The following is a 27,010-nucleotide window of genomic DNA, read 5'->3' as shown; positions in this document are numbered from 1 at the left end:
AAGCCTGTTTGACATTATTGTAAATTCATATTCTTACATAACACAAAACTAATTTGATGAACGTTACTACTATAATATGTAGTTAACATGCGCGCCGTTATTTGAAAGTATTCATTCAAACTTTTAAATCAGTCGTGATTTACATTTTGAAGTGAAATTATCCCATTTTCTCGGAACGGATAGTCGCGCGGCGATGGCGTCAACACCGGAAGCGAACTCTGTACACGCGTGTTCACTGCAGCTGTAATGTTGACTCAAGTTGTGTTTGATGCTTGGAAGTTCTGCGCTGGTATCAGGTAAATAGCAACACAATAGGGTTAATATAATTGTAATTATAATGGCACAGTCGGTGTTTTATATTCCAAACATATTTGGCTATATTAAGAATATATTACTGGAACTAATAATGTGATGGTGCCATTTAAAGGCTTCTGATCTGATACTTATTTACATTGGCACTCATGAACAACCTAATCTTGGTCTGTAGTGGTTCGTGGATGGACGATGATGATGGCGGACAGTGTGGGCAGGCTGTGTTTTGATCGCAAGGCTATTCTGGCCCCTATGGTGCGGGTGGGCACTCTTCCTATGAGACTGTTGGCACTGGACTATGGAGCAGATATTGTGTACTGTGAGGTGAGGATGAACATTTACACCAATGTATGTCACATTTTATTCATGACTCATTTGAATTGAAGTACTTGCACTGCAATATTCTACATGTTAACATGGCCCTTTGGTATTTCAGGAGCTGATTGACATCAAAATGGCCCAGTGTGAGAGAGTAGTAAACGGTACATCTGTTTCTGTTGGTCATATCACATATCTGAGGATATTATATAACATACAGTATGTAAATGAGTTCACATTTAAAAATGTTTAAGGAGCCCATTTCCACTTAAATAATGTTTATATGTGTCTTCAGATGTGTTGGAGACGGTTGATTTTGTTGCTCCAGATGAGCGTGTGATGTTTCGCACCTGCAGTAAAGAGAAGAGCTGTGTGGTCTTTCAGATGGTATTCAGTATTCAAACTTTCTGAACTTTTCTTGACTGCACTGTTATTAATTTTAAAACATAATCTGATTCTGTGCTTGTGTTTCAGGGAACGGCTGATCCAGAGAGAGCCCTGGCTGTGGCTAAACTTGTGTGAGTTGTTTTTCTTTTAGTATCATATATTTAAAGTAGACCAAGTATTACATGTAGCGTTGCTCTAAGTTATCGTATTTGAACTTATGTTTAACGTGGCTGTTGTTCATCCTGAACAGGGAGAACGATGTGGCGGCCATTGATGTGAATATGGGCTGTCCCAAGGAATACTCCACAAAGGTACGGCTTGGTTCTGTGTCAAACATACTGTGGGGTTTGAAAGTCTGAGGCCACACTGCAAATCTGGAATTCAAAACCATATTTAAAACTTGTTTTGAAAAACAAAGGAACATTGTGACATAAAATAAAGAAATATTTTCATGGTAAACTCCCTTGTACAAAATGATGTTTTTACTTACATTTTTTGATTATTTAAATCAAATTGTGCTGGATAACATGGGGAAAATGCCTACAGATATCCTGAAATTCATTTTAAAAGGATATTTCACCTAAAAATTAAAATTATCCTATGATTTACTCACCCTCAAGCCATCCTAGGTGTATATGACTGTCTTCTTTCAGACGAACACAATCGGAGTTATATGAAAAAATATCCTGGCTCTTCCAAGCTTTATAATGGCAGTGAATGGGGCTCAAGATTTTGAAGCCCAAAAAAGCGCATCCTTCCATCATAAAAGTAATCCATACGACTCCAGGGGGTTAATAAAAGCCTTCTGATGCGAAGCGATGGGTTTTGTAAGAAAAATATCCTTATTTAAAACTTTATAAACTATAATAACCAGCTTCCAACAAACATCTGTATGCAAGTCGACTTACGGCGGAAGCATGACGTCTGATACGAAGCATGTTTAAAATTTTAAATATGGATATTTTCTTACAAAAGCTCATCGCTTCGCCTCAGAAGGCTTTTATTAACCCCCTGGAGTCATATGGATTACTTTTATGATGGATGGATGTGCTTTTTTGGGCTTCAAAATCTCGAGCCCCATTCACTCCCATTATAAAGCTTGGAAGAGCCAGGATATGTTTTAATATATCTCTGATTGTGTTTGTCTGAAAGAAGATAGTCATATACACCTAGGATGAGTTTACTTGGTCAGTGTAATGATGTTTAAGGTCCTCTGTGGTCTCATTTAGCCGTCTTTTACAAGACACATAAAAACTTTTAAAAACACAAGACGGTTTTACTGTTGTGTTCTACATTATAGAATGAAAGGTGACAGTATCTTGAGCTTGTGTTCACCACAGACTTTATTTCAACCATTTAACCAAAAACTGACTGACTTCAGGACGATGGAACCGGAAGTGCTCAAACGAAACTCGTTTCTGGGTTTTGACCTATAAGAATACTTCATCCCTGTTTAGTGTTATAATGATAACTTAATTTGTAATGAGAGAAAAGAATGAAATTAGGAAACATATTGAAAGAAGCATCTGCATTTGTGGTCTCAGACTATTTCTTATGTTCTATTATAATGTACAAATTCCACATTATTTTTATGTATTTATTATTAATATTTATTTCTTCTGTTGTCATGTATACATTTCACATTCATCTCACATAGGGAGGAATGGGTTCGGCACTTCTCTCTGACCCTGAGAAAATCGAAGCTGTAAGTTTTCTGCATTTTAACTATATCAGTTTTATAAGTATTATAAAAAATTTTCTTTATCATTATTTTTACATCTTGTCTTGTAGATTCTGAGCACTCTTGTGAATGGAATCTCAAAACCCGTTACATGTAAAATCAGAATCCTTCCTACAGTAAGTGACGTTTTTCAATGTTTTTTTTTGTTGTATAATTTGTGTAAAATGTTTAATAAGGAAAAAAATGACTGAGCTAAGAAACTCTGATATATAAAACTATATTTATTGTTCCTGGTAATTAAAGAGTTAGTTCACCCAAAAATGCAAATTCTGTCATTTATTACTCACGCTCATGCCGTTTTACACCTGTAAGACCTTCGTTAATCTTCGGAACACAAATTGAGATATTTTTGATTAAATCCGATGGCTCAGTGAGGCCTGCATAGGGAGCATTGACATTTCCTCTCTCAAGATCCATTAATGTACTAAAAACATATTTAAATCAGTTCATGTGAGTACAGTGGTTCAATATTAATATTATAAAGCGACGAGAATATTTTTGGTGCGCCAAAAAAAAAAAAAAAAAAAAAAAAAACGAATTATTTAGTGATGGCCGATTTCAAAACACTGCTTCAGGAAGCTTTGGAGCGTAATGAATCAGCGTGTCGAATCCGCAGTTCGAAGCGCCAAAGTCACGTGATTTCAGCAGTTTGGCGGTTTGACACGCGATCCGAATCATGATTCGACACGCTGATTCATTACGCTCCGAATCTTCCTGAAGCAGTGTTTTGAAATCGGCCATCACTAAATAATTCGTTTTTTTTTTTTTTTTTTTTGGCGCACCAAAAATATTCTCGTCGCTTTATAATATTAATATTGAACCACTGTACTCATATGAACTGATTTAAATATGTTTTTTAGTACATTAATGGATCTTGAGAGAGGAAATGTCATTGCTCCCTATGTAGGCCTCACGGAGCCATCGGATTTAAACAAAAATATCTCAATTTGTGTTCCGAAGATTAACGAATGTCTTACGGGTGTAAAACGGCATGAGCGTGAGTAATAAATAACAGAATTTTCATTTTTGGGTGAATTAACCATTTAATGATAACTGACATAATGTGCTCTTTCAGCTTGAGGACACGGTGAATTTAGTGAAGAGGATTGAACGAACAGGAGTGGCGGCCATAGCAGTGCATGGCAGGTTAGAAGTGTTCGTTAAACGTGCGCTTACAGACGGATTCTTCTTACGTCTGCTTACAGCGTCTTTATATTTTTGTCAGGATGAAAGAGGAGAGGCCGCGGCACCCAGTCCACTGTGATTACATACAGGCCGTCGCTGAGAGTGTGTCCATACCTGTCATTGCCAAGTCAGGTTTTACCCTACATCACAACTACTTGTTGTCTTTTTGAAACTTTTAATCAATGTGCTGTTTCCATATGCAGTATTTTTGGTTTCTGTTGTTATCTTTGTGTTTTCATTATTCTTCCTCTCTGTAGTGGTGGCTCTTCAGACATAGTGAAGACATTTGAGGACATCGAGACGTTTCGAGTTGCTACAGGAGCGTCATCTGTCATGATCGCCCGGGCGGCCATGTGGAATCCTTCAGTCTTCCGCCAGCAGGGGGCGCTGCCTGTGGACACGGTCATGGAGGAGTACATCAAATACGTAAGTGGGACAACATTTGTGTATGTCTTAAGCTCAGCCATAAGTTATTTAAACAACAAATAAATATGTAACAATTAAAATTCATGACAAAAATTTATATATTTGGAAGTACAATTTTTAATGTGGACAGAGATGACAAAGTTGTGCAACAAGTCATAAAAAATAAAATGCAATAAAATACTATGGTAAATAAAACCCCTTTAAAAGTAAATGTATCAGTTGACTGGAATAGCAAATTAGTCTTCCATGAACGTACTCTAAATCTTCCAAATAGTGATGCATGTAAAATATGTTGTTTATGAGTCTTAAAGGGATAGTTCACCCAAAAACGAACAGGGTATCCGCGGGGCATTAAATGGATTTTGCGGAAATTAAGGCCTTGAATGGCATTAAAAAACATTAAATTTTATTCCTACAGGCATTACATTTTTTAGATAGTTTTTAAGAAAAAGAATACTACCAGTTTATTTTGAATATAGCCTTCATAATTAATAACTTTGATTTGCTGTCGCAAAATATGTACATTTGTGTGATACACACGCGGAACCAGTTTGGTAATTGCCTCCGGCTGGTGCAAAATTGCCGTAACGCCGGTTTGGACAGCGGTGGCCTGGGGCCTGGAGACAGAAGGCTGCATCAGTGTTGCCAACTTACCGACTTTTCAGACCCCTTTTGCGACTTTTTTTCCAAGAAAGCGCGTTGTGACGAATACAGCGACTTGTTAACCTGATCTAGCTTCCGAGACCCCCTGGTACTGCCGCATGAGTGCGAGATCTTGCTTTCCTGCCGCAGATGCCTCTCTCTGCGTCTGTTGTTCAGTGAGTGGCTGAGAGGAGCAGCGCATTCAGTTGAGGATGTCAGAGAACAAATAAAATAGATACTATTGCTTCTAACCTGAGTGATCATTTTACGTGTACATACAGCCAAAATCACAGCAAATGTCTTTATATTATGTGTATGGTGATTTTGTCAGACAACATCTCGATTATAAATCAGGATTTTAGCGCTGGTTTAACATGTCAGGGCTCGACATTAACACTTGTCAAATAGTCCGGGTTAAATGGATTTTTTGAAGGGGCAAGTGAAAGAGAATTTGACTTGACCGGCTTGACAAGGAGCCTGATTCAAAATGGAGTTTTTATAACTTGATATAGTTAACCAAAATCACACGACCAATGCTGTTTTCCTAAATACAATCACGATTAAAAACGTGACACTGATTTCCTTACTGAATGATTCAGCATTTTGAACGAATCGATTCAAAGATTCAATGACTTATTCATAAACAGTTGCCTCATTCTTGAATGAATCAGCCATTGGAATGAATCGTTTGAATGAATGACTCAATGACTCACTTATTAAGTCGGTTACTTGCCGCCACCTACTGGTGGTTTAGTTTCATTTTTAAAAGTATAATTTCCCCCCCAACATTTCTTATTTGTATTTTCAAAAAATATTTAAAACAATCCCATAACATTATTTAACACAGTTGTATTTTTTATTGTTGTAAATGATTTAATTTGATTGGTAACAGCCCTTAGTGTCTTACTCTAATTGAATTTTATTGATCAAATTTAAGAATTTAAAATGAAAGATGAATTTTACATGAATTATACAACATGAATTTAAAGATATCAGATGATGATAATCATACAGTAGATTTAAATATGTCAAAGCTGCAATAATCTGAAAGGATATTGCTTCAGAATAAATTTATATTTACACCAAGCAACTGTTTTTCTTGTACAAGTGAATGACCGATTTACTTGTCCAAAGGACAAGCACATGACAAGGCTATGTCGAGGCCTGCATGTAGTCTTAATAGGCCGCGTTTCAGTCACCATTTCATATTGTCTGACAACAAAAACAGAAAAATATATAGATGAAACAATTGTATTGGGAATTTGGCTGTATTAAAATATATTATGTGAGCAAAAAGGGTAGCAGCAGAGAAGTAAAGGGCTGACACTTGGCAGAATGCGAATGCAACAGTGACATGATGAATATTCTAATTGCAGTATTGTCATTTATCGCCATTTATCACCACATATATATATATATATTATATAGCATTAAAAATTTAAAAATTGGCATTAAAAAGCATTAAATTAGATTTGATGAAACTTGTAGAAACACTGATGAAATTTCTGTCATTTACTCACCCTCAAGTTGTTCCAACCCTGTATAATTTTCTTTGTTCTGCTGAACACAAAGGAAGATATTTTGAAGGAAGTTTGTAACGAGGCCACTTTGGGGCACCATTGACTTCCATAGTAGGAAAAAAAACTACTATGGAAGTCAATGGTGCCCCAAAACTGTTCAGTTTAACACATTCTTCAAAATATCTTCCTTTGTGTTCAGCAAAACAAAGAAAATTATACAGGTTTGTAACAACTTGAGGGTGAGTAAATGATGACAGAATTTTCATTTTTGGGGTGAACTATCCCTTTAATGAGATTTTCTTTCTTTTTTTCCCCTGTGTTTACTAACAGGCTGTTCGCTATGACAATAACCCGTTCAACACCAAATACTGCTTATGTCAGATGCTCAGAGACAGAGTTGAGTCTCCATTTGGAAAACGGTTACATGCAGCTCAGACCAATGAAGAAATATGGTAACACGATTTATATGGTAATATGCTTTGTACATGTGGAATTGCTGTTTGTTTTTTAACACAAGATAGCACAAGATAAAAATGACTTAATTAGTGTGAGATTTAATTAAATGATGCTGAATTTTGTTTTGTTTTTTGTGTGTATCTGTTTTGCAGTGAGGTGTTTGGATTGACTGACTTCTACATGAAGACCAACTCTGAACTGGAGGCTAGAAAAGCAGCTCAACAGACCAACGGTGATCAGTCAGAAAACCCTAAACTAGAGGATGATGTCATCACAATGCCTGTCCGCTTTGAAAGGTGACCCTCTCATGACCCCTGTGGCCTATTTAATAAGAAAGCACTTTGGCTTGTACACTGTTTTTGCTGTATGTGTGACTGTATGTCTGTTTCCCAGACGAGATTATCCACCTCAGATCACTCCAAAGATGTACCTGCTGGAATGGAGCCGAAAGGAAAAGCTTGATCAGCCTGTTTATGAGACGGTTAGTTCAATTAGATAGCAGTGGTTCTCAATAAATATATACAGTGGGTACGGAAAGTATTCAGACCCCCTTAAATTTTTCACTCTTTGTTATATTGCAGCCATTTGCTAAAATGATTTTTATGTTCATTTTTTTTCCCTCATTAATGTACACACAGCACCCCATATTGACAGAAAAACACAGAATTGTTGACATTTTTGCAGATTTATTAAAAAAGAAAAACTGAAATATCACATGGTCCTAAGTATTCAGACCCTTTGCTCAGTATTTAGTAGAAGCACCCTTTTGATCTAATACAGCCATGAGTCTTTTTGGAAAAGATGCAACAAGTTTTTCAACGAAAGGGAAGGTATGCTTTCAATGCTAGCAGGCTAAAATTAGCACCTACTGCACATTTAAATTAGGCTAGTTCAAATCAAAATCATCACGTATAACTACAGGTGTCCCACAGGGACCAGTCCTGGGTCCTTTACTAGTGATCGACCGATATTGATTTTTTTTTTTTTTTTAGAACCGATACCGATAATTTGTGTGTTTATGTGCCCGATAACCGATATGCAGAACCGATATTTATTTACTGTTGTACTTCTGTTTTTGACCTGATTACAACACCACTGAACTGAACAAACCATTTTATTTATAACAATCACTCCCTTCATGCATAGAAAACAAAACAAATCTTATTTATACACCAATAAATAGAGGGTCTGAAAGTGCAAAAAATAAAAAGTGCACTGTTACTAAACGGTTTTTGTTTAAAAAAATAACATTTTCAATAAAGCGAAAAATTAAAATAAATAAATCACATAAAAGTAATTCTAACCAATTAAAAAAAATAAAACAATCTAAACCACCTGAAAAAATAGCATTGTTATTTTAATGTAGCTTAATACTCCCAGTTGAGCAGAACTAGGTTGTAGTGTAGAAAACAGCTTTCTGCCCCATAAGCCTGCTTCATTGTTGTATTGTTAATTTTAATCTTCATATTACAAATATAATTTTATTTATAAAAAGCATCAGCAGCAACACTAATGTTAACAAATATGCAAAATAAATGTAGAATGTCTAATGTTTTCAAATGGAGCAAATAAATTAAAGACAGAAGTCATATCAACTTTGCAGAAATGTAATACTTCATTTCAAACTGCAGTTTTAGTAGATTTATAAGCTGTTTAATAGGCTAAAGAATAATTCGCTGGATAATGTTAAATAACTGAATAATATTCTCTGGAATATTGGAATATAACAAACAAAACATTGTATTTTATTGCATTTCTTAACTGGTATGTTATATCAGAATTATTAATAATGTTTTTGTCGTTCTAGATTATGAAATATCTGCCGACAAAGCGCTGTTTATCTATGCATTTACACAACTATACACAAACTGCGATCGCTCGCGGAGATAATAAATAATTAATTGATACTACAAGAGCTTGGGTGTTATCCTCGACAATACTTTCAAAGCACATATTAACAAGATTACTCAGATGGCTTATTATCACATATGTAATATTAACCACCTCCGTCCAGCCCTCTCAATGAGGAGCACTGCTATTTTGGTTCACTTTTTTTTTTTTTTTGTTACTCCACATATTGACTATTGCAATGCTCCTTTTTTTTTTTTTTTTTTTTTTTTTTTTAAATGGTCTTCCCCTCAAACTCTTACACAAGTTACAGTTAGTGCAGAACTCAGCTGCATGAATAATTACTAGAACTCCTAAGATGGAACATACATTTCCTGTTCTTGAACAGCTGCACTGGCTTCCTGTTAAACAGCATATTGAATTTAAAATTTTGCAATAACCTGCCTCCTTCATATTTATCTGACCTACTTTCAACCTATACTCCCTCTCGAACTCTTAGAACATCACCTACATTTTCCTTAGTTCTTCCTCACATGCATTTGGCTTCTATGAGATCTCGAGCTTTTTGTTTGTTTGCTTCTTAGGAACAGCGAGCTCAAGATCGAGCGTTTCAGTCCACGGTTATTGTGGCTGATAAGAAGTACCGCTCTACGCTGTGGTGAGTTTGGTGTCTGATACCATCACAGACCCTATGATATTTCTGTCTCTGATTCCATTTTTCCTCTCTTCAGGGAGAAGTCGAAGAAGTTTGCAGAGCAGGCCGCTGCTATAGTGTGTTTACGCACTCTTGGGCTTCCAGAGGGTCGGATCGGAGAGGAGAACAGTGGACTGGTAAATAAACGCAAGAGGGATGACAACAAATGTGCAGCGCTAAATGACAATGAGTCAGCAGCTCGAAAGAGACACATAAGTGAAGTCCCACCAGAAGAGGAAGAGGAAATGAGATGCAGGACGAAAGTTGTGAATGGTGACTGTGGTCAGACCACAAGTTAACATTGGCCACACTATTTCATTCCTCTTTATTTCAAAGCAAAGTGCCGTTTTATCTGACAAATTACAGTGTTTGCTTTTAAGTTTGTTAAATCCAGTGTTATCAAGTGCCATCTCTGTTTTATTGCAGACTAGTAGTGTTTTCTATTATAAATACTGGTTTGTAATTTGTTGTATGCCACTGTTTTGCATGGATGATTTTTCTTAAATACTTCTATAATTATTTTTAAGGATTTCCACCCTTCACCAGAAGGGCGCAGTGTAGCTCCAATTACTTACAGTACAAGGAAGTCAAAACTGGTACCATATTGTCATGAAACTTTTTATTTTCTCCTTTAGCATCGTGAAATAAACCATTTTAACTATGCATTTGAACATTGTTTGTCCCCCTATGTATTGAACAAGGTTTTATTTCTCAAAACCTAGTAAGCTGCATAACTAGACAGCATTTTGGGCATTATAATCCACAAAGCTGTATGGGTAGGCAGCCATGATAACCAGCCAAGACAAAATAAAAGTGGAAAAAGTAGTATTTCAAACAAGTTTCATTTTTAATAGACACTTTAAACTGGTTGGATACTATCAAGCCAAGTATGATTTGACACCAGTAACACTATAGTGCCTATAAATTGTCAACATTTGAAGTGGCTCAAAACCTTTCATCAAAATCCTTCTTAGGACAACTTTAATGAACTTTTTTGATCCACTTCAATGTTGACTACTATATATCTGCATAAAAGCTGGAAAAAAGATTTTAACATTGGAGAAAATTCACACTTAACCTTTAAATGAAACTGTAACAGACGCTACTATCAAAATAATAGGTAACACTTTAGTGTCCTTATAACATGTTACATGTACTTACTGTAGTAAATTATGCATAATTACATGTAACTAACCCTTCCGTGAGTGTTATTGATATTACTCAGTACTTAATGTATAATTACACGGTAAAAAAGGACACCTTAAATGGTTTAATTGTAAATTAAGTCGATTCTATAAGGCTCGTACACTGTTTTGAATGAGATACCATATTATTGTCATTATTTTTGGTCATTTTTAAGTATTAACAACAGCTGCAGTATCCATTATTTAAGCGGAAACAGTGGTTACCATGGTATTATTTTTTTTTTTTTTATGTAAGTGCGCTTACTATGTTTTGAGAGAACCATATTCTGACCTTGCAAACTAAGCGTGTATTACCTGAGATATCTGTGTGCACTTTGATTGTTATAAAAGTATATAGCTCTCTCTCCTGCCGCAGCTGAATTGTTCTCGCACACTTGTTACATTGTTGTTGCTGTTTGCAAATGTGGGCGCGTGCGCGCGCGAGCGTGTGTTTCCTTTTCGAGCGTTTGTAGTCTGTCAAATGTCGTGACGTCACGTCTGGAGTCGCAGTGTAAAATGTAACTTTTCTATATCCATGTACATGTGCGCGAGACTTTAGATCAACACAAAACCCAGCATGGGATTATTAAACACAGCAGGAAGTCAACAAAGTCCGGGACGAAACACCATCAAAGGCACCATCTAACCAACTTCTGAGGAAAAAAAAAAAAGGACATTTTGGACCGTGTGTTCCGGGTTTTCGCGCTGACACCATCTCTGTTTTGTCAACCAAAGAGACGCTTGTAGAAAGTTGGAGAGAGGTGTTTGCGCGCGCATGGACTTGTTTGTTTATGTAATTTAACAGAAGAAAGTAGAGCTGAGGTCTCTAATGCAATGACTACTAACTACAGCGAGGAACTGGACTTCAGGCTGATATTTGGGGAGAGCAGTTACACTCATCAGTCATCGCTGGGCCACACAGGTTTGTTCATTACTTTCAGGGCACGCGACTCGACGAATTTAACGCTCCGATAATAATCAATGAAGTGCGTGTTAGCGCGCGCGGTTATAATGGGAGCGATGTATTTGTGTCCCGTCTCTCTTTGCGGCCAAAATGTTTTACAGAAGTGGCCATGTTTGGATCTGTGTCACGAATTTGTGAAACTCTTTGAAAATACCAAAAGTTACTTCCTTATCTTTCAACATCAAGTGTAGTAGTTCGTGTAGTTGACGCGCTTAAAGAGGAAGGTCAAAGCCTAATCATGCGAAACATCTTTTAAAAACATGATGTGAGCATGCATTTACTGTAATAAATTCGCTGTTTTTGTGCCAAATGTCGTGGATAGTTGACAAATAATGAGAACAGTACGAATAATAACGTATTATTATTATTGATAAACAAAATTAATAATAATATTTGTTAATAATATTGGCACTTTGAGCATGTTACTGTACTTCCCTATATACTGTATGCTACTGTTGTAGTTGTTAAGATATACTGTCCACTGCAATTCATCTTTCTCCATCCTTAGGTAAACCTTGCTGATAACATGGTTAAATTCACAGCAAATCACCTTTCAATTTTTATTGCTGAACATTTGACTGTTGAAGCTTGATTATTGAAGCAATGAGGGTGTATAACTACATTATGGTAGAAAGATAGTCTTATCAGTGTGACAGCATCTCTAACTCGTGGATCAGAGAGTGTGTGTGTGTGATATTTATGGTTAGCTACTGTTGCACTTCTGACATCTGTCAGTTTGCTCGTGTGTCTGAATGAGCCATAAGAGCATCTCTCAAAATGCAAGCGCTAAATATGTAACCTATGTGGCCTGTTGAACTAAAATTAAAATTTCTTCACTCTCGATAACAACATTTCTTTGGGTGGGTTTTTCTGAGGTATCGTTTATAAAATTAGCACATTTTGCTGCAGGACATCACTGACTTAAAACCTTATAAAGTTACTAGATTTTATTTACCCTTCCTAAAGAAACCGATAAACAATACTGACCTTAAATATTGTACACAATTCATAAGGGCACATTATAATAAAACAGTTTGTTTCATAATATTTAATCAAAACTTCTGAAACAACTTCATCTTGTGTGTCACATAGTCCGAGTGGGCTACTGAATAATGTTAACCAATAGTGCCTAAAGTTAATGCAGTGGTGGGCCTTAATATAAGTAGACAACATGGACTTTGGTGCAAAGGAAAATGGCACTGAGTAGTGAGTTGGGTGGTTCAGTCTTATTTCCTGTACAGTCTGATCACTATGGCGTATGTCCTAAAGTAATAAGCCATTTTAGTCCAATAGAAATACGAACAATTCCCAATGGACAAAATCATGCCCCACCATATTTTTTTCTGGTTTTGTATCCAGTTTCTCTCAAAAATAAAAATTACTTTTTGTAAAAGCTGGAATACACTACATGACATGACAACTGATTTTAAAACACTTGGCAAGTATAGGCATCATACACTTGGCAGCTTTAAAAATGGTTACTGGGATTCATATACTGACTAAACAGCTGAGGATCACACACTACCAGACTTTCAAGTCATTCCAAACACAACAAACTCACACAGAAGAAACATGTGCCTCGTAGGAGACGCATAACAAATGAAAACAACGTGTGTCCAAAAATGGGCTCAAAATGTCAAACATGTCTAATAAAAAATTGGAGTCATCATACATTGACTTTCGGCATCTAAACATCATCATGTCCAGACAGCAAATCATTGTTGTAACAAGGTTTAAAGTTCAAGGAAGAAGATGGTGGGAACTGGCGAATGTTCAAAATAATTTTATTGACCAAAATAAACAAACAACTAAATGGAAGTAAAGCGGCAGCCCCTCATAGACGACTGTCACATACAAACATAATAAAACGCCAACATAAATAGTCCAGGCCTGGTTCTCTCTCATTCTTCACTGTTGTCACTCCTCCTTTTATCCTCCCGGAGCTCCTCTGTGAGACTCGAGGTCGGTGTGGCACGCTCATTAGCAATCACGCCACTGCGTCGCTCTGTTCCCACGGCTCTCAGCCCCGCCCTGCTTGCCACAGTTGTGTAGTGTATTCCAGCCTTAAAGGTGCTATATGTAAGATTTTCACTTTAATAAAGCATAAAAATACTCCAATATGTTTGCAGATATTTAGGAAACATGCTAAGTTCACCTACTTGTTTCTCAGAAAAACAATGCTACTGCCAGATATTCTACTTTGAAATGTGCTTTCCGTATCTTTGTTTTGGTCTGTGCGGAAGCGCATGCTGCCAGTTTATCCAATAGTATTTCGACATCACAGGTTGCCAGCTGGCGGAATACACCGCGTATTGCAGCCAAGGAAACCAGCAAACAAAGTGGGTCAGAGAATCGCAGATTCTACCCTGACCTAAAAAACCTCTGCATCTATCTAAAAATCTCTGTGAACGACAGCATATTAAAACACAGATAAATCAACTCATCAACTTACAGTGTGTAAGTCTCCTCGGCTTTCATTGTCAATTGCGCTCCCTTTTGTTGCGTGTCCTCAATCTGGCAACCCGCGTATTTGAAGGAAGGGGCGGGGCAAACAATATTTTGAATTTGGACTGCAGTACCTATTTCGACCACTGGGTGTCATTCCTACATACCGCACCTTTAAAGGGTTAGGTCACCCAAAAATGAAAATTCTGTCATTTATTACTCACCCTTGTCCCATTCCACATCCATTAGACCTTCTGTCCCTCCATAGAGATCCAATGCAACTACCACTTTCAAGGTCTAGAAAGGTAGTAAAGACATCATTAAAGTACTCCATGTGACTCCATGTGGTTTAACCTCAATTTTATGAAGCGGTCAATTTTATGAGTGGTTTGTTTGCGTAAAAAACAAACAAACATTGAAAATGGTAGTTGCATTGGATCTCCATGGAGGGACAGAAACCTCTCAAACTTCAAAAGATCTTAATTTGTATTCTGAAGATGAACAAAGGTCTTACGGATGTGGAACAACACGAGGGTGAGTAATTAATGACAGAATTTTCATTTTTGGGTGAACTAACTCTTTAAGTAAATTGGCATAAACCAGGATATGTTATATTAAGAGGTCTTGTGTTTTTCTTGTTACTCTAGAATCTGGATTGGATGATGACACCAACTCCTACCCTCTCTTTCCTTCTGGCCCGCACCATCCCACAGAACAGCAGGACAGCTGTACAAACCAGCCTTATGGGAACCCTCACCCTGGTTCCATCCAACCCATGGAGTCTCCCAGCAGGGTATTTGACTGTCCTAGCATCCAAATCACCTCTATCCCAGCCAACTGCCACCAGGACCCGGGCACCCACCAGTTGGACCAAGCGGGTGCTTGTGGGGAAGCTGGTGCTGGGTCTCTATCAAGGGACCAGCTCTTCCTACCATTGGAGGCATCCTATAGGGACACGTCCTCCCTGTGTCCCAGCCCCTGCAGCAGTTTGTCATCCCGCAGCTGGTTGTCTGATGCCTCGTCCTGCGAATCCTTCTCACACATCTACGATGATGTGGAGGCAGAGCTGAATGAGGCGGCCGCTCGGGTTCGGCTTGCATCTCCTCTAGTGTCACCATTGACATCTCCTCTGCCGTCCCCCCTTACCTCTCCCCAGGCATCTCCTCAAGTGTCTCCGCTCGTGTCCCCCTTCGGTTCTCCTGGATGCATGGCTGCATATGGAGATGACTCTTGGTATCGTTACCAGCAATATCATCAGCAATATCAATGCGCCCAATCGCTGTCGCCGTATCAGTCGCCCCGCACCAGCATCACTGAGGAAACGTGGCTCAGTCCCCGTCCACCCTCACGGCCCTCCTCTCGGCCAACCTCGCCATGTGGGAAAAGGAGACATTCCAGTGCAGAGGTCATTCCTGGTTTGGCGTCCCCTCACTATTCCCCCAACGTAACACCATCTCACTCTCCTCGGGGGAGTGTCACTGAGGAGACGTGGATGGGCGGTGCCACATTTGCCCCCTACCAGACCCTTCCGCTGGAGGTAGACATCCCATCCAAAACAAGAAGAACATATCAGACCAACCACAACCAGGATCAAGTGTCTATGTTGCCTGGACAAGAGGACTCAGGTCTTCAAGACCAAGGCCTTGCAAATCCATCTCTAAACTCAGGCATAGCTGTGTCCCTACCCAGTTTAAGGAAAGAGGATATAGTGGAACATTTCTTAGCCGTTCCAACACACTTCCCTTGGGCAAAACCCAAACAACTCAATACTACTCCTTTATACAGGTAAATTGCATGTATGTATAGGACTAAGCTTTGGTTTTGAACAAGTGCCAGCTACATAATAGATTTTTAGCCTTGTTGTTCCATCATTTATGAACCTGTTAGGGTTATAACAATGGGTGTTCTGTTTCACTGGCCATTTCCCAAAAACAACAGCTATGTTTGTTATAGCCAATGCTGTTCTTTATTTCTTGCTCAGGTCCACATCTTTACCTCCACTGGATTGTCCTCTGCCCAGTCAGTGTGGCCAATGTGAGTTAAAGATCGAGATCCAACCTAAACCTCACCACAGAGCCCATTATGAGACGGAGGGCAGTCGAGGGGCCATTAAATCAGACTGCGGAAGACACCCTGTTGTAAAGGTCAGATTTCACACCAGATCTCAGATTAAAGGGTTAGTTCACCCAAAAATAAATTTTTTGTCATTAATTAATCACCCTCATGTCGTTCCACACCCGTAAGACCTTCGTTCATCTTCAGAACATAAATTAAGATATTTATGATGAAATCCGAGAGGTGTATGACTCGTCCATAGACAGCAATTTAATCAACACTTTCAAGGTCCAGAAAGGTACTAGACATCGCTGAAATAGCCTTGACGGCAGTGGTTCAACCTTAATTTTATGAAGCGACGAGAATACTTTTCGCGCACAAAAACAAAACAAAAATAACAACTTTATTCAACAATATCTTCTCTTCTGTGTCATTCTCATACATTGCGCTTCTCATACGTCCAGCGCTTCCAGGTTCTACGTCAGAACGCTGACTCATTATTGGCCGGCTCCTGCGTCAGCATCACACGCATGAGTCCTGCTGCTCACGAGATCAGCTTTGGCCAATACTGAGCCGGCATTCAGACGTAAACACGGAAGCCTTCACTGTGCTTACTGCGGCAAATGCGTACGAATAATGACAGGGAAGAGAATAAAGAGATTGTTGAATAAAGTTGTTATTTTTGTTTTGTTTTTGCACACAAAAAGTATTCTCGTTGCTTCATAAAATTAAGGTTGAACCACTGCAGTCATGTTGACTATTTTAACAATGTCTTTAGTACCTTTCTGGACCTTGAAAGTGTTGATTATAATGCTGTCTATGGACGAGTCATATACCTCTCGGATTCCATCATAAATATCTTTAACACCATCTCATTTAACACCATTTGTGTTCCGAAGATGAACGAAGGTCATATGGTTGTGTGGAACGACATGAGGGTAAGTAATTAACGGCAGAATTTTCTGTTTATGGGTGAACTATCCCTTTAACATTTTATAAATTCCCCCATAGTTTAAGGTTTCTGACATTGGTTTGTGTTTGTGGCCTGATCACCAACAAGTGCCAGATGGGAGAAAAAACCTGTTTGGAAACAATCATTTTTGCAATTCCATTTGGTGCCATTATGTGATTTATTGATTATGGTTAATTATTGATGGAGTATTTCATCCAGCATTGCCTACTTGTTCTGTGTTGTTTTTGTTCGTCACAGAAACTGTATTGTGCACAATTTGAACAGTTCACTGAACTTGCAACTTGCAGTTGTTTTCATTATTCTGGTAAACTGAGAATGGGTTCCATACCTCAAGGTTTGCTACTCATCTGACACCTGCTCTAGTAAAAATAAAAGACAAAAGACAAAAATACCAGATTATTATTTGGATGTATTTAATTATTTATAATAATATTATTATACTTTTTTATTTTTAAACCAGTATTAGTTTAGACATTATAATATTGGATAAATTATCTAATTTAATGATTGAATTTACCTATAATAGAAGTTAAGATAAATGTAATTCATATGATGAGTAATAGTCAGTCTTATGAACAGAACTTTTGATCCAGTCAGCTTGTGGTATTTTTAACAGAGTACAAGCTAATGTTACATGTGCTGGTCTGTTTGTTTACCCTAGCTACCTATGACACAAACGGACAACCATTCCTGCCATTAGAGGAACAGATGTTTAGCTTTGAAAACTAGAAAATGAAAGTTAGTCAATGCAAACTTTGAATGTCGGCTACTTTGAATACTTTAAGAGCTATAGAGCATTAAAGCTTTGATGGATGATGGATAGGCACATACCATTTATTTGGGATAACCAGTTGCATGTTTACTCAAATTGTTTGTTCTCGCATCTGTAGCTAATAGGGTATAATGAAAAACCCGTCAGCCTGCAGATGTTCATCGGGACAGCGGATGAACGTTACATCAGGCCACACCCATTCTATCAAGTGCACAGGATTACTGGCAAAACTGTAGCAACGCCGAGTCAAGAGACAGTGATATCCTGCACCAAAGTTCTCGAAATTCCTCTCCTTCCTGAAAGCAATATGTGTGCCAGGTACCTGTCAAACAAACCTCTGATTTACATTCACCCTGCCCTGCACGCATTGTAGAGAGAGATTTTTTGCATAAATGATATATTGACATGGCTGACAGTTTAGTCTTTAGATCAAGAAGATGGCAGCTCTGAATGGAAAATATGTGAAATTCAGAACAGAGCAGCACTCTTCATTTTTTGTTCAGTTTTACCCCTCGGGGAATAAATAGTACTTTTAATAAAATGTGTTTAAAATGATTTACGCTCAAACGAGGTGAAGACTCTAGTTAAACCAGGACCCTAATTAAAGCTGGAGTGGATTGCCTCATGGGAGATGACTTGTTTAAATCACATGACAGTATAGAATAAATCTTTGTATCTTATTATCTGACAGTTTTGCTAACAGAAACAAATTAATCATGGCTGACTATGAATAGAGAATTTCTGCAGTGGAACCCACTACCAAATTGGCTGGGCTTTTAATAGAAACTTTTCCATATTATAATGATATTGGGTAAATGCAGGTCATGAATGCATATGCCAAAGTGAAATTACTTAAATGTGATTCATAGCTAATAGTTTATAATGAGTTGCTCTGAGCCACTGTCAGCAAATAGCAACATTTATGTCACTCTTTGGCTTCATTTCACTAGCTAACTTGCAATTTTATTAAATAAACAGAATTTAACTGACTGTAATCTTTAATGGTTGCCTTCTATAATCTTTCTTTGAAAGCATTGACTGTGCTGGGATCCTGAAGCTACGGAATTCAGACATCGAGTTGCGCAAGGGAGAGACTGATATCGGGCGCAAGAACACGCGTGTGCGAGCTGTGTTCCGTGTTCATATCCCACAACACAATGGGAAAGTGCTGTCACTGCAGGTGGCGTCCGTACCAATAGAATGCTGTAAGTTGTTAAACATTATATTATGCTGGTTATTGCATGTGTAACCCCTCCTGTTTAAACCGCCCACTCTAAGCGGGACTCGAACCCGGGTCCGCTGGCATGGGAGTCGGGTGCTCTAACACCGTCGCTAGCATCAGTTGCTAGAGTGCCTTTGAGATCAGGGGAGTGAGGTTTACATACACACCTCTTACCGGCCTACGTCCGTTACATTCACCCCCCTAAACCTTACTCCCATCTGGGTCACGGCACCAATGTAACCCCTCCTGTTTGAACCGCTCGCTCTAAATGGGACTTTAACCCCGGTCTGCCGGCATGAGAGTCAGGCTCTCTAACAAGGAGGCTAAAGACTGCAGTCTCTAGCATCAGTCGCTAGAGCGCCTCTTGATATCAGGGAAGTGAGGTTTACACGCACACCTCTTACCGGCCTACATCCATTACACATGTCTGAGTCAACTGATATTGGCGGAGGATCCATATCCTCATTCTAGAGAGCATTTTTTGGATCAAAATTCTATTTGTCCATGTGAACAAGATGATGTCATCCAAATTTTTGGTCCAATTTCCTCATGAGAGAAATATTGTAAATTTTAAATATGTAAAAGAACTTTAACAGTTTTGAAGTTTTAATTCAGCTAAAAATCACCTTGTCAACTTTTACACACACTATACAGATGGCCACAAAGTTAACAGACATTAACTAAAAGCCACAAAAATCTAATTTATCAGCACCAACTGTATTAAACACTTCCTCAGCCATTGTCTTTCTTTGTTGACTAGCTCAACGTTTAGCTCAGGAACTTCCTCAGGTCGAGAGCTTTAGTCCCGCCTGTGGTTCTGTGACTGGAGGAGAAGAGATGCTTATAACAGGCCAAAACATCAATCCAGAATCAATAGTTGTCTTTCTAGAAAAGGGCTCTGGTAAGTGAAATCATCTATTACAATTACTATTCTCAACTCTAGTCTCTCTGCTCTAATTAGGAGCTGTTTTTAGATCAGTAGTCTTGCAATAAATTTTGGATGATGGTTTATGCAATAACAAAAGAGCCTTTGTATTGTCTTTTTTTTTCCATTCCAGATGGTAAAACACAATGGGAGGTCGATGCGAGGGCTTTACAAGAGAAGAGTCAGAATGTAAGCACAATAAGTTATTGATTTTGTTATAAAACACTGAAATTCCTAAATTTATTTTAACAGCATAGCATATGTGCATTGTTAAATGCACTTCCCATTGAGATCTGTAATTACAGGTGTCTCTGAAGCTCTTGTGTGTTCCCATTCCTGTTTAGACAAGCATAGTGGTAAAGATTCCTCCGTACTACAAGAAAACCACGGCTTCCTCCACCCAGGTGCAGTTCTATGTCAGCAATGGCAAAAGGAAGAGAAGTGTCTCACAGTTCTTCACCTATCTTTCAGGTAATAGTCCTTCTGACGAGTAGAACTATCAGAAAGTCTGGTCCACTTTGGTGCCAGTTAGACAGTCCGACTAATATATCAAAGACCAATTACAGGTCAATCTAAAATAGATGGTGTAACAATAACCGACCGATTCAGCAAGGTAGTAGCTCATTCATGTGATGAACAGTCTCTATAGGAACATTTAAGTAGATGTGTAAAAGACGTCTAAAACATTTTGTGATCTAATCACTGAAACCACATACAGAGGTAGTCAAAAACACATGTGACCACATCCCATTTGTAGTAGAATCGCTCTGTCCTTAGTGCATCCCCAACTGCAGTAAAGCACTGCCTACTCGTCGCCCTCTCACCTTACATGTGTTGTGAGAGAGCACACTAAAACAAGTGATTCAAACTTCACAGTTGTACAAAAACACACCATTTATGATGGGAATCACAGCTGACCTCTTTATCATTTTCATTTACTTGCATTTCGTTCACTTCCTTTCCCGTTTACTTCCGCAAATTCTGAAAACTGGTGGTCACAAAACAAGCATTTGAACTGCATGTTATTACCATGTGTTTCGGCTGATGACTTGTGATAGAATCACCAAAAACACATCTTAATACCAGGCAGAAACAGGGTCTAAGTGTCGCAAACAAAACTCTGAACAGATTAGTAGATGTTCTGAAGTGTTCATTGTAGTAGCCTGGCAACTGGTAAAAATGACCATTTCTTGGCAGAGTGAAAAATTGTGTGACAATGACTTTCAAAATACAGGGATAAGTACAGGGATAGCCAACCCTGCTCCTGGAAGGCTACCATCCTGCAGAGTTTAGTTCATCCCTAATCAAACATACTAATCAAGGTGTTCAGACATGATTACTCATTAATAACAGGCAGGTATGTTGGAGCAGGGTTAGAAGTGAAGGTCTGCAGGGTTGGCAACACCTGGTGTAGAGGCTAACCAATCAAATTTGAGCTTGTAGGTTTGGAGATTGAAAACTTTCTGTGTATAATACACCAAGTTGTATTGACTGATGCCTTGTTAGACGGGGTCTAAAACGTTTTGAGCTTGTCCACTTTCGACCACTTCCAGAGGTAGTCGAAAACAAATGTGACCAGATTGCTTTCATAGCGTAAACGTTCATTTGGTCGAATGTGTCCGAACCGCCACTCATAGACACTCCCCTAGAAGAAAACAGGACAGAAGTGGTTGAAAGTGGACAAAAGAGACGGATTAAAACACTAGGTGTAAACGGGAATGTGTCTCCCTCATCTACCTGTGATCCGATCGACCAAACCACATCTTAATACCAGGTGTAAACAGGGCCTGGGATTATTATAGAACTGGATTGAATTTAGATCTCAATTGGACAAGATAATATAGCAGTTTTCAAATGTTTTGAGGAATGAAGAAATGTTCACAAAGCTAATCTGTATGTGTTGAACACCCTCCTTCCAAGCAGTGCAGGTGAAGCAGGAGTTTGCCATGGACCTTAACACCAATGGGCAGCATCCTACCACCTCCCCAACAGGTCTCATCACCACTGGGGACTCAACTGCTTCAGATCAGGTCCAGCCTCTTGAGCTGTGGCTGCTGAGTGAAGGGTCAGTCTGCGCTCCATCTTCAACACAACTCTGTTATTCACCTCAGGATCCTTTGCGTCTGAGCCGCTCTCATCCGGCAGACAGAAGCCTTAATGCGGTAGCAGACCTCCACCCTATGTTCCACCCCTCACTGGTGGATTTCAACAACTCTTTCTACCAAAAACCTCAACAGGATCTGTCTTACAAAGGACAACCTAGTCTTCCAATGGTTGGGGGCTCACTGCAAAGCTGCAAGTCATCCCAAATCTCTGCAGAGCAACCAAGGTCTCAACTAGGTAAAGGATACCAAGGCATACCTTCAGAACACAGTCATAATCTCCACAACCATGGCTCTATCTCAGTGTCCAGTACATCTGATCTAACTAGCCCAAATGTGGATACATCTGGTCGGCACGCTGTGGATCCGGTGCAATTCCCACAGTCCTCCTCTTCCCATGTGCTTCCTCTTTCTCACCAGCCTACTCTTGCTAAAGTGCCTTCTAACTCACCGTCTACCAGAGAGAGCTTGATGGACCCTCAACCTTCAGACGGATCTCTTCAGGAGTCCAGCAAAAGTTATAGTTTGCCACAAGGTGGAGAAAGTCTTGATGTTAAACAGGAACCAGAGGAAGAGAAAGAGCTAGCCTTTCAGTCCATAGGCCTACAGGATATCACTCTTGATGATGGTAAGACTCCAAGGAGAACCGTTTTAAATCAATGAAGTTACGTGAACAATGTCGATTACCGCAGAAATACATTTCGACCTGTTTCTCAGTTTGTTAAAAACAAGGTAAATTAGTCTCTGGGGCAAGGGATTCCCAAAAACAGTTTCAAAGGTATAGCCACAAGATTTATAGTTTTCCTGCCCAAGCAACAAACATACAAGTTTCACATTTATGCTTTTAAACTCTCCTTTTCCTGTAGATTCCAATTGAAGTGCATTACTTTAAATGAGATTTGTTTGTACAAACTGAGGATCGGGTCAAAATTATTTTCAGTGGTTTTCAAGATTATGCAAAATATTTTAACTATAAAGCTGAATTTATTTTGTACATGAAACATTCCTTTACACACTTAATATTTGTGAGGTTGTTTAGGATTTCATTACATGATAAGAAACCAAGAGTCCTTTAGTGACCCAGAAATAAGTCCATAAACATTTCCACATCATCACCAAGTATTACTGTGTGATTGTGCCTGTTTATTCCAAACCATATTATCTGTTTACATGTAATACACGCCTTTGACCGTGTCTCATGCTGGGTCAATAACACCCCAAGCTACATTAACAAAATATGCACTAACTTTGTGGCATATGCTAGCTGAGCTTTTTGTTTACTCTCAAGGAAAACTAGCAGCTGCCACCCCTAGTGTCTGGAAGCTTGTTTAGTTTGGGCCTAATTATAGTCTGCAGTCCCGCAGTGCAGTGGGAAAGAGGATACTGGCATTGCATGGAGTCGCTGAAAGAGCTAAATATACCGTAAAGGCTAATCCACCGCTAGTTTTGCGCAGCTGTATTGTGACAGTCTTGCATACTTTGCATAAGATGTTGCTGCCGTTAGCCTGGAAGAAAACACTGGCCGTGATTGAACTTGACCTTTGTTAATGAAGGTGTTCATAACTTATGCTGCTTTTTTTTTCTGTGGATAGTATAGAGTAGAATATATTTATTTATTAAAGAGATAGTTTATCCAAAAATTATGTCATCATTTACTCACCCTCAAGTTTTTCCAAACCTGTATGAATTCCTTTCTTATGCTGAACACAAAATAAGATACGTTGAAGTATGTTAGTGAAGATACAATATCTTGCAATGGCAATGATATGCTTTCTGTTGTGTAATCTTAACAACAGTCGGTAACCAAACGGCTGATGGGCCCCATTGACTTCCATAGTATTTTGGATGACAGAATTTCATTTTTGTCTGAATTGTCCCTTTAAGCTTCTACATTTTACATCCAGGTGTTTTAGCAGAATGAGAATGAGTATAAATATATTGGATCATTCCGTGTCAACTCAACTCAACTCAGGGGTCCCCGGCTCAGATTTTTGATTTTGTTAATATTTTTATTTGTAGAAAGACAAACATAAATAGTGATGAAAGCCAAAATATTAAATGTCATAGATGTATATTTGCTGAGTAATCCACTATTTAGAAAAATGACAATTTTAACTGAGATTTGGAGCCAATTTAAAGGGGTGTAAAAATGACTTTAGAAGATATTGAAGATATATAGAAGATATAGAGATATTGGTAGGTCTGTTAGTAAAATCTGTTGACTTTCGCAATCTTTGTTTCATTATATGCCAACGGTGACAGTTCAAAAATGGGGAAAAAAGCACTTCTTGTGTTTTTTGCCTCAAGTTTGCATGCCTGTAACTCAAGAAGTATTAAAGATATCTTAATATCCTTTTAGATTCTGGTTCTTAACAAACTTTCCTTTTGGTATCTTCATTTTAAAGGCCCTCGGTGGTTCAATCCCAGAGATATGGAGATCTTAATGCGGCTCCATGAGTCATTTTCAGTGGTCAAAAACCAAATGTGGGTCACTTTGCATACTTGCATACGGCTTATACTTTTTTTATTTTAAAGAGGAATATATAAATAACAAATAATGTTAAAACTAGAAATGTATTTCGTTTTTTTCTATCAACTCAATTTCATAGAACATACCTGCTGTCTGGGTGCCATAAATATTCGTTTTCCAAAGTTTGCATACCTATAACTCTAAAAATATTCAAGATATCTTAATATCCTTCTAGATTCTTATACTTAGTAAACTTTTCTTTTGTAATCTTCATTTTTAAGGCCCTATATGGTTCAGTCCCATAGAAATGGCGATCTCAATGCAGCTCTATGTTCAGATTGTTGAATTTTACCCATTTTCAGAGGTTGAAAAATAAAATAATGATGCTGCCATCTTTCTAAAGTCACTTTTACACCCCTCTAATTTGGCTCCAAATCTCAGGTGAAAATTGTCATTTTGACCCCCCTCTACAAAACTACTCAGTAAATATACATCTGTGACATTTAATATTTTGGCTTTCATCACTATTTATGTTTGTCTTTCTACAGAACAAAAAAATATTAACAAAATCAAAAATTTGAGCCGGGAAAGTTTCCGAAATTTGGTTGATTTGACACACTGAATGATCCATTTAGATTTTATAGATGATAGATTTAAAATTAAAAATATATGTATTTAAAAACAACACTAAAATACAACAAATGGAACTATATAACATACAATAAAATAATACCAAAATAAATGAATGCATAAATGAATTGTTTCATTTTTAAATAAAATAAATATAAATATTAAATATTAAAATACATATCATAAATATTTAATTTTATAATTAAACAAACACAAGGAACCTGTGTAGTATTTTTTGTTGCGTCACCTCTTTCACCTGGCCCACCATTACCGTCTCTCAGCACTTGTCCGTGTTGGAGAGGACAGGTGCAGTGGACTGGAATACCCCTGTTGAGTGAGTGCTGTTGTCCGGCATCATGATCCCTTCATTGCCAGGGAGGGTGTGTGTGTGTGTGTGTGTGTGTGTTGTCTTTCATCTTCGCTCAAACACATTCTCATCCAAATGCACACACCTACCTTTTCTGGCTTAGGTATATTTATAGCTCACACTGTATACTCAGTTTCCTATTCCATATGCGTAATGAATGTCATGTTGTAAATAGCTTTCTGTGTGTTTAAAGTGTATTAATAGATTTGTTTGGGTATTGGACAGTCTTTTTGTCAAAGAAACCAGCTGTATTTCAGAAACTAGTCGAGACTAGGTTCGAGCTTTCAGGTCAGAACCTCAACAGTAAAACAGACTGTAGTAATGGTAACTCAGTTTCAGCCTCTGTGGTTTAACACCTCTGTGCCATAGCTCAAGCTTGCTTTATGTTAGACCTGCAATGAAATACTAATGGTCTTTAGATACACAACACTGCCCTCAGATGGATTTAATGTAGATGGACAATGACATGTTGATCATTCATTGTAATATGTATTTGTGTACCTTATACACAAATTATCTAAACATCTTTTTTTCCCCCCTTTGCAGTAAGTGAAATCATTGTGAGAGACTTGTTCGAGACTCCAGATTCAGGGAAAGCCGACAGCGCGCCGTGACTCGAAGGGTCCCACGGATGATCGATGGAAATAGTTCATCTTGCATAGGACTTCAGCACTCCTACTAAACGGATGATCAGACACTTGAACATCTCACTGTAACCGCTTGGACAGATTTGGTCTCAGTATCTTGCAGTTACTGCACATGTAGAAAAGATTTTCTATGAGAAATACCCTGTACATAAAAGTTTTTAGCTTAATAATGGATGCTTAAGGATTTTAACTGAGCATATGAAATGTGAATGTAAAATGATGACCAGTCATAGTTTTTGATTCAGTATGTGCCTTATCCTGACAGGCCTTTTAATTATCTTACTGAAATGTTGAATTTGTCTTCAATTTTATCCTTTTGATTGTAAATGTAAAGTCTATTCTTGGAATATATGATGATCATAAAATGCTTAGGATGAATTATAAAGACAAAATATGCAGCATTTTGTGTGTAAAGCACAATCTCATGTTTTAATATGCCGAGTGTTGACTTTAAAGAATTGTTACCTGTTTGACATTTCATATATCTTCCCATAACTTTCCCATTGCTTGATAATCTTCTTTTGAAATGTCTTTGTATTTATGAATTTTTACTGAACATAAAAGAGATTTTGTGACAATCTTCATGAGCTCCAAGAAATGTGCTTGAATTGAAACTGAAAATAATATGAATTGGTAGCCTATAAAATGACCTTTTCTTTAAAGGTTTAAACATACTGAATTAATTAATAAATTCCAAATTTAAATAAATATAAAGATGTTAAAAT

General features: G+C 38.0%; 2 protein-coding genes across 3 annotated transcripts; both read left to right on the top strand.

The window, feature by feature from the left end:
* The first annotated feature begins 143 nt into the window (after window positions 1–143).
* Window positions 144–10,192, top strand: dus2 (dihydrouridine synthase 2). The gene is made up of 16 exons (XM_051885303.1): window positions 144–296; window positions 488–636; window positions 749–794; window positions 926–1,017; window positions 1,105–1,148; window positions 1,268–1,328; window positions 2,675–2,722; window positions 2,809–2,874; window positions 3,834–3,904; window positions 3,984–4,070; window positions 4,201–4,369; window positions 6,862–6,983; window positions 7,140–7,283; window positions 7,381–7,468; window positions 9,420–9,493; window positions 9,567–10,192. Exons 1-16 carry the CDS (start codon window positions 269–271, stop codon window positions 9,826–9,828), a joined length of 1,551 nt encoding a protein of 516 aa, XP_051741263.1. The 5' UTR covers window positions 144–268; the 3' UTR covers window positions 9,829–10,192.
* Window positions 10,193–11,177: 985 nt separating this feature from the next.
* nfatc3b (nuclear factor of activated T cells 3b) lies at window positions 11,178–26,867 on the top strand. Of its 2 annotated transcripts, XM_051885298.1 has the most exons (10): window positions 11,178–11,635; window positions 14,770–15,907; window positions 16,104–16,266; window positions 18,041–18,240; window positions 18,955–19,127; window positions 19,905–20,045; window positions 20,203–20,258; window positions 20,414–20,540; window positions 21,993–22,799; window positions 26,185–26,867. In XM_051885298.1, the coding sequence occupies exons 1-10, from the start codon at window positions 11,548–11,550 to the stop codon at window positions 26,250–26,252; spliced, it is 2,961 nt and encodes a 986-aa protein (XP_051741258.1). In that variant the 5' UTR covers window positions 11,178–11,547; the 3' UTR covers window positions 26,253–26,867. The 2 variants fall into 2 exon arrangements, with proteins under 2 accessions (XP_051741258.1, XP_051741259.1); XM_051885299.1 differs by lacking the exons at window positions 11,178–11,635; window positions 14,770–15,907; window positions 16,104–16,266; window positions 18,041–18,240 and having other exon boundaries at window positions 18,965–20,045.
* Window positions 26,868–27,010: the final 143 nt, after the last annotated feature.

The sequence above is a fragment of the Ctenopharyngodon idella genome, chromosome 24 (genome assembly GCF_019924925.1).
Source record: "Ctenopharyngodon idella isolate HZGC_01 chromosome 24, HZGC01, whole genome shotgun sequence".
Taxonomy (NCBI): domain Eukaryota; kingdom Metazoa; phylum Chordata; class Actinopteri; order Cypriniformes; family Xenocyprididae; genus Ctenopharyngodon; species Ctenopharyngodon idella.
Note: the sequence above shows the minus strand (reverse complement) of the source record. Positions and strands in the feature narration are given on the sequence as shown.

Coding starts and splice junctions, on each gene's coding strand:
- dus2 (XM_051885303.1), top strand. CDS start 269: ATGCTTGGAAGTTCTGCGCTGGTATCAG. Junction 4,071..4,200: donor TCCATACCTGTCATTGCCAA/GTCAGGTTTTAC, acceptor TCCTCTCTGTAG/TGGTGGCTCTTCAGACATAG. Junction 7,284..7,380: donor ATGCCTGTCCGCTTTGAAAG/GTGACCCTCTCA, acceptor TCTGTTTCCCAG/ACGAGATTATCCACCTCAGA.
- nfatc3b (XM_051885298.1), top strand. CDS start 11,548: ATGACTACTAACTACAGCGAGGAACTGGACTTCAGGCTGATATTTGGG. Junction 19,128..19,904: donor GTCCGTACCAATAGAATGCT/GTAAGTTGTTAA, acceptor TTTGTTGACTAG/CTCAACGTTTAGCTCAGGAA. Junction 22,800..26,184: donor GGATATCACTCTTGATGATG/GTAAGACTCCAA, acceptor CCCCCTTTGCAG/TAAGTGAAATCATTGTGAGA.